The sequence below is a fragment of the Pogona vitticeps genome, chromosome 1 (genome assembly GCF_051106095.1).
Source record: "Pogona vitticeps strain Pit_001003342236 chromosome 1, PviZW2.1, whole genome shotgun sequence".
Lineage (NCBI taxonomy): Eukaryota > Metazoa > Chordata > Lepidosauria > Squamata > Agamidae > Pogona > Pogona vitticeps.
Genome location: NC_135783.1, coordinates 60,588,402 through 60,600,877, shown reverse-complemented (window position 1 = coordinate 60,600,877; position 12,476 = coordinate 60,588,402). Strand labels below are relative to the sequence as shown.

Below are 12,476 nucleotides of genomic sequence, written 5' to 3'. Positions count from 1 at the left end.
GAAAGACAACTCACAAAAGGGGAAAAAGAATGGAGAGAGAGGAAGTAAACAAACCCAACTCAGGCACTAGTTTTAAAAGTTACAAAATGTGAGTGGAACTAGTTCAAGAAGAGTCAGAGCCAGATGGAGCTAGTCTGTCAGGCAAATCAATGCATTGGTCTCTGCTGTTCTGTCTCTCCATCTGCTGCAAATTGAGCAAAATGTAGGATTCTGATTGATGCCATTGCATCACGGGTTAATGCCATCTGGAATATGAAAAACACAACTGAACAGCACTGTCTCGTCTTTCTGCAAATATATTAGAAAGCCTCATTGTTGTAGCTCCTAACTTGTAACACACATGCACTAATATTAGGAGCTCCAAACTGTCCTTGCACCTGGAACACTACCACCATCTGCAAGCTCTGTCTCCTGTTCGTTGTCAGGCATTAAGAACATAACATAAGAAGATCCCTGCTGGATCAGGCTAAGGGTGCATCTAGTCCAGCTTCCTGTATCTCACAGTGGGCCCCACCAGATGCCTCTGGGAGCACATGAGACAACTAGATACCTGTCTCCTGATACCCCTCCCCTGCCACTGGCATTTGGAGGTACCTTCCTTTTAAGCCTGGAGATTATACATCCCCATCATGGCTTGTAACCTGCAATGGACTTTTCCTCCAGGAATCTGTCTAATCCACTTTTAAAGGCATCTAGGCCAGATGCCATCACCACATTCTGTGGCAAGGAGTTCCACAGACTAACAACACGCTGGGTGAAGAAATAGTTTCTTTTGTCTATTCTCAGTCTCCCAACATTCAATTGGAGTGGATGTCCCCTGGTTCTGGTATTGCACGAGAGTGAAAAGAACTTCCCTCTATCCACTTAATCTATCCCCTGCATAATTTTGTATGTCTCAATCATGTCCCCCCTCAGGCTAAAGAGCCCCAAATGCTGTAGCCTTTCCTCATAAGGGAGGTGCCCCAGCCCAGTAATCCTTTTTTTCAGTCTCTTCTGCACCTTTTCCAGTTCCACTATGTTTATATTTTTTGAGGTGCAGTGACCAGAATTGTATGCAATACTCCAGCTGTGGCCTTACTATTGTTTTGTACAATGGTGTTATAATGTTGGCTGTTCTATTTTCAGTTCCCTTATTAATGATACCTAGCATGGAATTGGCATTCTTCACTGGCACCGTGTTCTGGGTTAACATTTTCATCGAGCTGTCCACCAGCACATCAAGATTTTTTTTCCTGATCCATCACGGACAGCTCAGAACCCATTAGCTGATAATTAAAGTTTTGATTTTCTGCCCCAATGTGCATGGCATTACATTTTCTTATATTGAAACACATTTGCCATCTTGCCGCCCATTCTCCCAGTTTGGAGAGATTCTTCTGGAGCTCTTCACAATCCCTTCTGGTCTTCACCACCCAGAAAAGTTTTGTATCATCTGCAAACCTGGCCACCTCAGTGCCTATCCCAGTCTCCAGGTCATTTATGAACAGATTGAAAACCGCCATTCCCAGGACAGATCCCTGAGGCACACCGTTCTTCACCTCTCTCCATTGTGAAAACTGCCCATTGACACCTACTCTCTGTTTCCTGGTTCTCAACCAATTCTCAGTCCATAAGAGGATCTGCCCTCTTATCCTGTGACTGTGGAGTTTTCTCAGCAGCCTTTGGTAAGGGACCATGTCAAACACCTTCTGAAAACCCAGATAGACAATATCCACTGGTTCACCCGCATTCACATGCCTGTTGACCTTTTCAAAGAATTCTAAAAGGTTTGTGAGGCAAGACTTACTCTTATAGAAGCCATGCTGATTTTCCCTAAGCAAAGCTTGTTATTCTATGTGTTTTAAGATTTTATCTTGATGAGGTTTTCCACCATCTTCCCTGGAAGAGACGTTAGGCTCTGCAGTTTCCTGTAGTTTCCTGGGTCCCCCTTCTTCCCTTTTTAAAGATTGGTGTGACATGCTGTCCTCCAGTCCTCTGGCACTGTGGCCATTTTAAGAGATAAATTGTGTATTTTATTTAAGAGATCGGTAACTTCATTTCTCAGTTCCTTAATAACCCTTGGGTGGATGCCATCTGGGCCCCAGTTACTTATTGATCTTCAGTTTATCGATTAGATCTAAAACATCCTCTCTTTTAACCTGTATCTGATTTAATTCATTAGTCAGGAAGGAGCATTTTTATTAAATCCTCATTATTTGAGGAGAAGGCTGCAGAGTTAGCAGTTCAGGGAAAAAGGTAAGTCATGAGGTGTCTTCATGAAGCTTCCATTGCCCAAGATTCAGTTCTTTTTAAGTCCCAAAGATTAGGTTTCATATACGTATCCAGAAGAGGTTCCATTACTAATCTCTGACTTGGAAGACTCAGCCCAAGAGTCCATTGGTCTATCTCAGTCGCCCTCACTTTGTCACGGTTTGAAGCTGATAAAACAGGCTGGGTCCCTTTAAGAGGCAAGGCTTCCAGTAGTGTGGATAGAAAACCGAGCACAGTGATAGGGCTAACTTCCTCTTTAAGATTCAGTCTGGAGCTGATTCTCATTGGAACAAGAAGTCTTATCTGGCTTTCAGGATTCAGCACTAGAGATGGGGGTATTCTTATACGAATATCCCTGCACAAGTGGTGTTAACGAGGGTCCAGCCCCATGGGGGCAGACGGTCCACTCACTGATCTGCCACAGACAGTGTGATTCTATGAATGGTTCTGCAGTGCATGATCCGTTTGCTACTCCTGGCAGGAGGCGGGAGAACAAGCCTCGCTGCAAGGTCAAAGAGTGGAGAGCGGATCGTGCACTGCGGCACTATTTGTAGAATCACACTGTCCGCAGTGGATCGGTGAGTGGACCGCCCGGCCCCATGGGGCTGGACCCTCGTTAATGCCACATGTGCGGGGATATTCATATTTGTATACGAATACCCTCATCTCTATTCAGCACTGCTTGGAATGATCTGTGATGCTGATTTATGTGTTCCTACATGCATCTTGCCCTATTCATATCTCTCCCCAAGATTGGGCTTGTGGCAGATGCTGCAAATTGAGAACCTGGAAGAAGGCTACAGAGCATGTGACACTTGACTCTGAGTGGTTATGTGTAATCTAGAAGGAGCTCTTTCACATAATCTGCTGGCAAGTCTTGTATGGGTTTGAAACACTAGTGATTGGAATTGGGCCCAGTGTAGGTCCCAAAACACCAGGCTAATATACAGTGGTGCCCCGCATAGCGAGGTTAATCCGTTCCGGATTAACCTTCGCTGTGGGGAAACATCGCTAAACGGAACGGAAAAGCCCATTGTTCCAAATGGCCCAAAAGTTCCAAATGGGCCCAAAACTCACCATTTTGCGATGTTTCCCCATGTTCCGGCGGCCATTTTGGGTGTTCCGGCACCCATTTTGGGTGTTCCGGTGGCCATTTTGGGTGTTCCAGCGGCCATTTTGGGTGTTCCGGCGGCCATTTTGGAACCGCCGAACAGCTGTTCCCCCATCGCAATGCGATAAAACATCGGTATGCAATCGCATTAGCGATCGCAAAATCCGCATCGCTATGCAGATTCATCATTAAACGGTGCGCTCGTTATGCGAGGCACCACTGTAATTGTATTGATCATTCACAGTAAAGAATCTGGCTGCCTTGTTCTTATTTAGCTGAAGTTTCCAGACTCTTTTCAACTGCAACCCCACATACAGTCCACTGCTGTAGTCCAGCAGCAAGGTTACCAGAACATGGGCAATTGTAGCAAGTGTCTCTCTCTCCAGATGCAGTCATACGCCTAAGCTGATGAAGAGCATTCTTCGTCATGGAAGCTGTTTGAATCTGCAGTGACAATGCTGGATTCTGTTGGGATATGGCAAGATCCAATATTCTACCCATTGTGGGTTAATGTGCTTAAAGACCTCACCTGTCCCTTTTTTCAGTGAGGCTCTGTAAAAGGGGATTACCATATTTTTCTGTGTATAAGATGATACTTTTATTTAAAATATTTAGATTAAAAATTGAGGGTCAACTTATACATGGAAGTAAGGAGGGGGTGGGATCAAAGTGCTTTGATTCCTGCTTTCCCCCTCCACTTTCTTACGAGGAAAGTGCTTTCCTCCTCCACTTTTTGTGAAGAAAGTGGAGGGGGAAAGCAGGAATCAAAGCACTTTCTTGTGAGGAAATTGGAGGGGGAAAGCAGGAATTAAAGCGCTTTGATCTATGCCTTCCCCCTCCACTTTCTTTCGAAGAAAGAAATTTTGGTTTAGAAAAATGTGTGGGGGTATCTTATACATGAGGGCCTCTTATACATGGAAAAATATAATTGTTTTTGCCTCTATCTCTCAAACCCACACTTCACTGGTGCTGACTGGCTGAGCGAGGCAGAGACCTTGTGTGCTTGCCTGTTTGTGGGCGTTGCCTGAGCTGCGGCCGCCCTACTTGCTTTTACTGCTTGGTATGTTTTGTTATGTAGCTTTAGTACTTTTATTGTTTTCTTAGGCTGTCCCATTTACCTTTTCTTAAGAGAATTAGATAAAGATTATTACTTAAATTTTGTCCCAGTGTCTCAGATTTCTCTCCCTCAGATTCAAGAGCACTGTGAAGCTAAGAATCTGATTCTTTACATTCCTTCCTTTAGGAGGAATGTAAATGGGAGAAGTTTAACATCTAGCCAGGTCGATGAACCATCTACTGACAGACCCTCCAGTTTATTTGGCTTCAGATTCAGTTTATTGGCTCTGAAACAACTATTTATCAAGAGCTCAGAAAAGTGTTTTTGTTTTTGTTTTTTTGAATGGTAACTCTGAGAATCCCCCAGCTAAACTTTGCCCTCACTGTGCTCTGACACCAGTTTGGAGATCCAGTGCCACTATGAAATCAGCAGAAGAGGAAAGGCAGAGTTCATTTTAATTTGCATTGATTATATCTGAGTGCACATCTGTGGATAACAGTCTCCCTTGGCAGTTTCTTGTACGACAAGGCAAAGCATTAATTGCCAGTACCTCTAAGTCAAGGCATTCTACCGGGAGCTCCTCCATAGTCAATGATGTTGAAGCCCCCTGAGAACTGCAAGAGAACCAACAGGGTTTCACTCCCCTTGTATCTCCCCTTGTATCTCTCTTTCTCAGCCTTTCTTCATTGCAATCAAAGCAACATCTCTTCTAAAATCAGACTTAAAGGCATATGAAATGAATCTAGAAATCATTTTTCTTCTGAAGATGGTTGGAGCTGGCTAGTGACAACTTGCTAAAACACCTTGTCTAGGAAGATGGTGCTAGGGATACCACAGCTCCAAAAATATTATGAAGCTTTACATATAAACCAAATTATTAAACTTATACAATTGATGAGACTTGTATGAATTCTGATTGGTCAAAATGGAAAGTGAAATGAAAATGGACATAGTAAATAAGTATATTTACACCACTAAAATAATTAGAAAAGGAGAACAAATACAGAACCCATTCATTTCTGAAACATTAAGGATATGGAGAAACCCCCCCCCCCCCCCAGTATCCCCTTTATATCCCCTTTTGGATCACCCAGATTTTAAGTCTAAAGAGAAATATGCACAATTTAAGGAGTGGAAACAAATTGAAATATATAGAATTACTGACTTATTTGATTCCAGGGAACCAATCACTATTAGGCAAACAGAAGAGGAAACAAAGCAAATAAAAATCAATTGGCTACAAATAAAACAAATAAGAAGTTTTGCTGTTCACTTACAACAAAAAAACTGGCTCTCTAAGAACATTATCTGAATTTGAACAATATTGTATTCAAAAAGATAAAAATAAAAAGAGAGTACTAACCTCACTAATATATAAAAGCATTATTGAGAAAGAATATGGAAAAGGTGGAGGATCTAAAACAGTGTGGGAAACAAATTTAAATATTAATATATCTGAGGAAATTTGGACAGGAATTTGGAAAAAAATACCTATATAAATCTATATCAGCAAATGTGAAAGAAATGGTTCTGAAGGTAGTGCATTGGTGGCATTTATACCCTACAAAGTTACATAATACATAATACATATATCCGATAAATGATATATATAAATGTTGGAGGAACTGTGGACAAAAAGGATCTCTTTTTGTAAATTTCTTGCCCCAAACATTTTGGCACAAGGTAATTAGATGGATAAATTTATTTATTTATTTATTTATTTATTTATTTATTTATTTATTTATTTATTTATTTATTTATTTGATTTATACCCCGCCTATCTGGTCTACTCAACCAGTCTAGGCGGCTAGAGACACTGACTAATCAAAAAATAGATATTAATGAAACATTATTGCTGTTTTCATTATTCACAGGGGGAAATGAGAAACTAGAAAATAAAGAATTAGTTGCAAATCTTATAGGCACCGCAAGATCTGAAATCACTAGAAATTGGAAAAAAGCCCAAGATCTCTCATTGCAAGCATTCACCAGTAAAATATGGTATACAATGCTGATGGAGAAATGACTAATAAAGTTAGATTACATAGAGGAGAAATAAGCACAGTCAATTCACTGAAAATTGGAAGCCTTTATTAAAATATGCCAACAAAATAGACTTTGAGATATGTGGTTTGGAAAACAATTAAGATTGTTGGTCGATATTTCTTTAAAAGGTGACGGGGAATGGTATAAATGTAATTTGGAGAATTGTGGGAAATATCTTTGTATTTATTATTTGTAATATGATGGATTGTCTTTTCATTCTTTAGAAATATAAATAAATAAATTTTAAAAAACTACAAAAAAGGTATTACTATTTGCCATCATGCTTGAGTACAAGAACAAGGGAAGACCAGCAACAAAATATTACTGTATCTTCAGGGCATAATCGAATGCTCTTGTGTAAGGCTAGGCCCTGGAATAGGAGTGCCTCTTAGTATGTATGTGTGGGGCTCCGATGGGAGGATAGAAAAAAAAATATTACCTTCTTCTTCTGTGCCATATAATGTTAAGAGGTAAGGTTTAGGATTTACTGACAACCCTAAACTGCAGTGCTGTACATGTGTCTGTTTGTTACATTTGTATCCTGTCTTTAGGCTAACACAGGAAGGCATATGTGGGTCTTCCAGGCAGAGAAAGTATGATTGGAATTGTTACGCTTCTGGCGCAGAGTAAATGAAGACACTTTACCAGCTCTTCTTTGACGGTTATATTTACATATATGTACACTTATATACAGGCAGGTCTCTACAGCACATCTAGAAGTCTTCACACAGTCCGACAGCATGCGTGGCAGAAAATCACATCAGAAGAAGAGGACATTCTACAGACACAGTCCATATTTATACATAATCTTGTCTCTGTCCAGTCCAATCGGGTTCCAGGTGACCTCATCTCTGCACCTGGGCTCTTTCTGGTTTCACCTCATTGCATCAGCTTAGGATGATTCAGCTTTTCTCTCATCTGCACATAATGGCAGCTCGTTAATGAAACGTATATGGGTTCAGGCCTATAAAATTCTATACCCTGACAGGAATAAAGTTAAATGAACAGTTATCACTGTCTGGAGATTTGAACTTGGTCTCACTAGTCCTAATCCAGTACTCCAACTATGTACTACATTGTATGAAAAGGGTTAGGAGATGTTTCAAATGGGTAGGAAATTTTTAAAAGTATATGAGCATATTTCTAAAATATGCTTATATAGTTTATAGAGAAGATTTTTTAAAAAAAAGCAGCTTATAGCATACATGTCCTTGACCCCAAAACCCCCTAAAAACTGTCAGAACTTGAAGAAAACCAACCTGTCCTCCATTATATAACCCCCATCAGTTAACACACTCAACATTCAGTAGCATGTGGCAGAAACTGAACACAGTTATTTGTTGGGTCGTTTTATTGGGTTTTAAAATATACTTAGGAAGTCCCCTTATCTATCATGTTTTGGCTGTCCCGATTTAATTTCCAAACTGATAGGCATTGAGCCACCCAAGTTTGGTATCGGGAAAAATTAGATCTTATACAAGCATTGCCTTTTATGATGAAATGCTACTTGCATTTTTATTCTGTGCTTGGCTCCCAGCTCTGCAGGCATTGTGCATGGCATCTCAAGGGCCGTTTAAGGACAGTAGTTCCCTAGCAATAGTAAATATCTGTGCCAGACAAAGAACTGGGCTGCATTTCAAGAAACAGTGGCCCAGTTGGCTATGTCTAGGGATAAGTGAAAACCTCAGTCAGAATCCGCTAGCATTTGAATGGGGAAAATAAGATGGGCAGATGCGTCTGTCTCTAACTCTGCCCCATTACTTTAACATGCAGTTATTTTAGTTGTTCCATCATGGCAACTGAAGTAGGCAAGCAGGTCTAGATTCTTAATCTGAATCAATCCTTTATGTTTTGATACTTATCAGTTACTGACTGTCCAAAGGATTCTTACACAGAGATCAAACAACAGCTTACTAGTTTTGACCTTTTCCCTGCAACACATTTTCACCGTGTCTGCTCCTCTGCTTTGTTTTTTATTTTTTTCCTGTTTAGCCAATTGCTAAACAAGTTGCTATTTCTGTGGATATTATGGCACAGCCACTGAGTTGAGGAATAAATATCTTGCAGCAACATCGCACATCACTTTTTATTAACCTTTGTTGTCTTGCTACGTAATGATATGTCATGTCTGTTAACCAAGGCAATTTGAAGTGCTTTTATATTTCCTTATCTTTTTACATGGATGAATTATACATCATGGCTGTCTATCTCAATGTAGGTGTGTAACAGTCAGAAGCTGTGCAGCACTCTAAGGAGGAAAGTGAGCAATATTGAGACTCAACTACCAGCTCTTCTTGAAACCAAAATGCTTGCTGTATCAGGTAATTGTTGGTGGAATTGAAAAAATGCAATACTATTTCATGGTTGTGAAGTTTTCATTGTAACCTGAATGTGTAAAGGCATCAACTGTGATTTTTGTTAGCTCAAAACGGCATTGTTCTGTAAACAAAGGAAGAGAAAGAGGTATAAGAATTAACATGTCTCTGCTTTAAATGACATTTCCCAGTGGAATACAAGAGTTGGCAGCTTCTGCTTATTCAGATCAATAAACAGCTAATGCTGGCACCATTAAGAGCTATTTATCTTTGGAATGACTATACGTATTTATAGTACGCAAAACACTGCTATGTGAATATAAAGTTCACAGCATATTATGCTATTATATATGTATTCATAACAGCTTTTTAATGCCATGAACTCTTTGAGTTACTATAGTCCCTGCTTAAAAAAAGAAGAGGGGAGGGGAAAGAAAGAATTATATGCACACTTGTGTTGCTAATTTGAAGAGCTGAGGAGTAGAAAACCTTTCTATTAGGCAGGGAGCCAGTACTGTGAATGGATATGTGATTGAAAAAGAAACAGTTCTGTAATGTATTTTATGCATGGAGAGAGGTTATGCGTGTGTGCTTTTTGTGCTAACCAGCTTATACAGTCTTGTGCAGTAGAGCTTTGCAATTTGAGATGAAATAAGGACTTCTGAGGGTATATCAAAAAGTGTGTTTGCCTGTTAACAAACTGATATGGCTTTGGTATGAGGGTATGGATGAGTATGATGATGTAGCCAGTTCCTCTCTATGTGTTCCCATATTTAATGGCAATGTGCTGCCATTTGCATTTTGGAAACTAAATACTAGAAAATGGGCACAAAGACATTTCAATGTACCCTCATATAGTTATCAACCTTGGGGATAATTTGAAGGGATTTTTACCTAACTCACTACTAAACTGGGATTCTCACACTCCTTTTCTCTTGTCATTCATCTGTAACCTATTTGGCTTTGGCCCACATCTGACTAATTTACTGGGCAATTACATTTTTCTTGCCCTTCAAGTGACTTTTGCCTCTGCTGTGGAGAGATGTTCTTGCATTCTTAAGGGGAGCTCTGTATTTTGAGCCTGATGTAAACTGGAATAAATATAATGTGTACCTAGGACCTCACTATAATAGTTCTGCAGAGCAGGCCCATATTGCTGATGGAGCTGGCAATTGGGAGTAGGGAGTCATCTCTGATTATGATCTTTTTTTTAAAAAAACTAAAATGTCTTCACCCTGTGTGGTTCAAGGAATAATTCACAGAAGATATACATTGCCTTGCCAAAGTTACCATAATCTTTCACTTCTATAATTCTTCCTGATGGGGGCTTTCCAGTATGGACACATGTAGCTGATTCTAAATCTAGGCTACTGTGGTCACGTCACAGGCTGGGTAGGCAGCTTATGGCCTTTCAGAGGTTATTGGAATTCATATCCCAACAGTCTTGGCTAATTTAGGCTGTGGTGACAACTGGTGTGTGTTACAATCCAACAACATATGAAAATCTACAAGTTATCCTTGCTTGCATTATGGCCACCATGAAGGGTAGATTTAATATTTGGTATACCCTGTTTTCTCAAAAATAAGACCTAACCTGAAAATAAGCCCTAGTATGCTCGTAATATAAGCCCTACCCCCCCAGATAAGCCCCAGTTAAGTGAAACCCTGCCCTCCACCATTGTGTAGCAACGAGAAGAAGATGACATAACTGTATTTGAATAAATGTAGATTGTTGTACATGAAACAAAAACATCCCCTGAAAATAATCCCTAATGCGTTTTTTGGAGCAAAAATTAATATAAGTCCCTGTCTTATTTTGAGGGAAAGATGGTGAAAAAATGAAGATTCCGCTGGTGATGAAAGGTCTTAATTGCAACAGAATCTGGTCATATTTGTGATTTGCTCATGGATATATGTTTGTTTTCCTTTTCATATTTTGAAAAGCAGCTGGACACTATCTGTATTGTGTATCTTATTATTTAGTGCCCTTTAATATAATTTCTCTTTTAAAATATTTACATTTTTTGTTTCCTATAGCTATTTTATTATTTTTACAAGATACCTTCTGCACCACACTATATAGTTTGTTATATGTATAAAAATAGTCTTATTATTATGACTGGATAGCTGATTAGGAGTGAAATTAGACAGAAGACAGTTTGCCACGTAACTGTTTACCTAGGAGTAGGTGCTGTTTTGTTCCAAGAAGTCTGCCAGGTGTTAAGTTGCATGGTTGAACCTTCCTGTTTGCACAGTTCATATGTGGGCTGACACTAGTACCTACTTTTAATGATGTAGATTGATTATTGACTAACTGATGGTGGTTTACCTATCTCTGCATTAGTTTTATAAATGGAATTGAGCCTAAGAATCTTGCGTCCAGTTGTACTGCCCTATTCATCATGCCTTAAATCTGTTGTTTTCAAAACTTCATTATTAACTCTGTTTAGATCAGGGGTCAGGGAACTTTTTTACCTTTTTACCCCCCCAAAATTTATATACGCCGACATTACACCCTTGATTTGAAAGGAAAGATCTCAGTCACGTGCGGCCAGTCAAGTGCCGCCGCCGAAGCCTCGCTGCCTGTATCTGGGTGCCACTGCCTCCTCCTGTTGGGGCCGCGCTCAGTCCTTGGCCCCGTGGGGGCGGCTCCTCTTCTCTGCTGATGGGTGGCTCCTGGGCAGCTGTCAAAGGGCAGCAGGTGGCTCGTCCGCCAGGGGCACCCAACGCCACCTACTGCTCTGGCACCAGCAGCAGCTCGCCAGGCCACCTTTTCAGGCACTGGAAGGAGAGGCTTCTCCTGGCCGGGGTGCTCCGGCTGCTCACCATGGCCTCACCCTCCGCCCTGGCCAGCCCCGCCGCTGCCGCCTCGGCTGCCCTACACCACCATCCAGGACCCATTGCCATCCGCCATTTGCCGTGGCTCGGTTGCAGCCAGGCTGGAGAAGGGGGCAGTAAGGGGGCGATCAGGCAGCTGGGGACCCCCCCCTTCAGGCAGAAGAGGAGGAGGAGGGAAGGGGTTAGGGTTGCGTCCTCATTACCCCCAGGATTTTCATTTTTACCCCATTTGGGGTAATTCACACCTGTTCCCTGACCACTGGTTTAGATCTTTTGCACTACCTATCCCTAAAAAGTACCCACAATGTCTACAAGCACAGTGAAAATAACAAATAAAAAGATCAACATGATATTTTTAATCTGTGAGCTCTTCTATGCCTGTTATACTTCAAGTGTTTAGGATCACAAAGGGAGAAATCATGGGTTTTGTGCAGAGATATTTAGTGCAAAATGCAGAAAACTCGATTAAAAATTCTAGTATTCTTGTCCTTGTGCTGGAATTAAGAAAATTAAAAGAAAATACAAACATGATGTCCTCCACCTCCTCCTTCTGTTGAAATAGTTTAACCTGAGTTACACCAAACAGAATTGTTTTCATTTGCTGTCTAGAAGAGACCAGAAGTTCAGATAGATGTTAAAGTATGAACACTGGGGTGCTATTGATGCCATATTGGCATTCAAGTACACAATTTATGTACAGTGGAAGGATTTTTCTACTATTTTATGCAATGGAAATATGAGTGTATTTTAGAATAGGTCTATCTGATATTAATATTTACAGTATATAATAAATCAATTTGTTCTTGTTTGTAATTTAGATAATAGTTTTGGTAATATCTAATAATTAGATAATAATTTA

At 40.5% G+C, this 12,476-nt stretch overlaps 1 protein-coding gene across 3 annotated transcripts in view; it reads left to right on the top strand.

Moving 5' to 3' along the window:
* The window catches only part of DISC1 (DISC1 scaffold protein), a 224,300-nt gene that overhangs the window by 83,915 nt on the left and 127,909 nt on the right, over positions 1–12,476 (top strand). For all 3 annotated transcript variants that reach the window (XM_078383154.1, XM_078383156.1, XM_078383155.1), the window contains one exon: positions 8,683–8,785. In XM_078383154.1, coding sequence (XP_078239280.1) covers positions 8,683–8,785 — 103 coding nt within the window. The remainder of the gene's footprint in view (positions 1–8,682; positions 8,786–12,476) is intronic.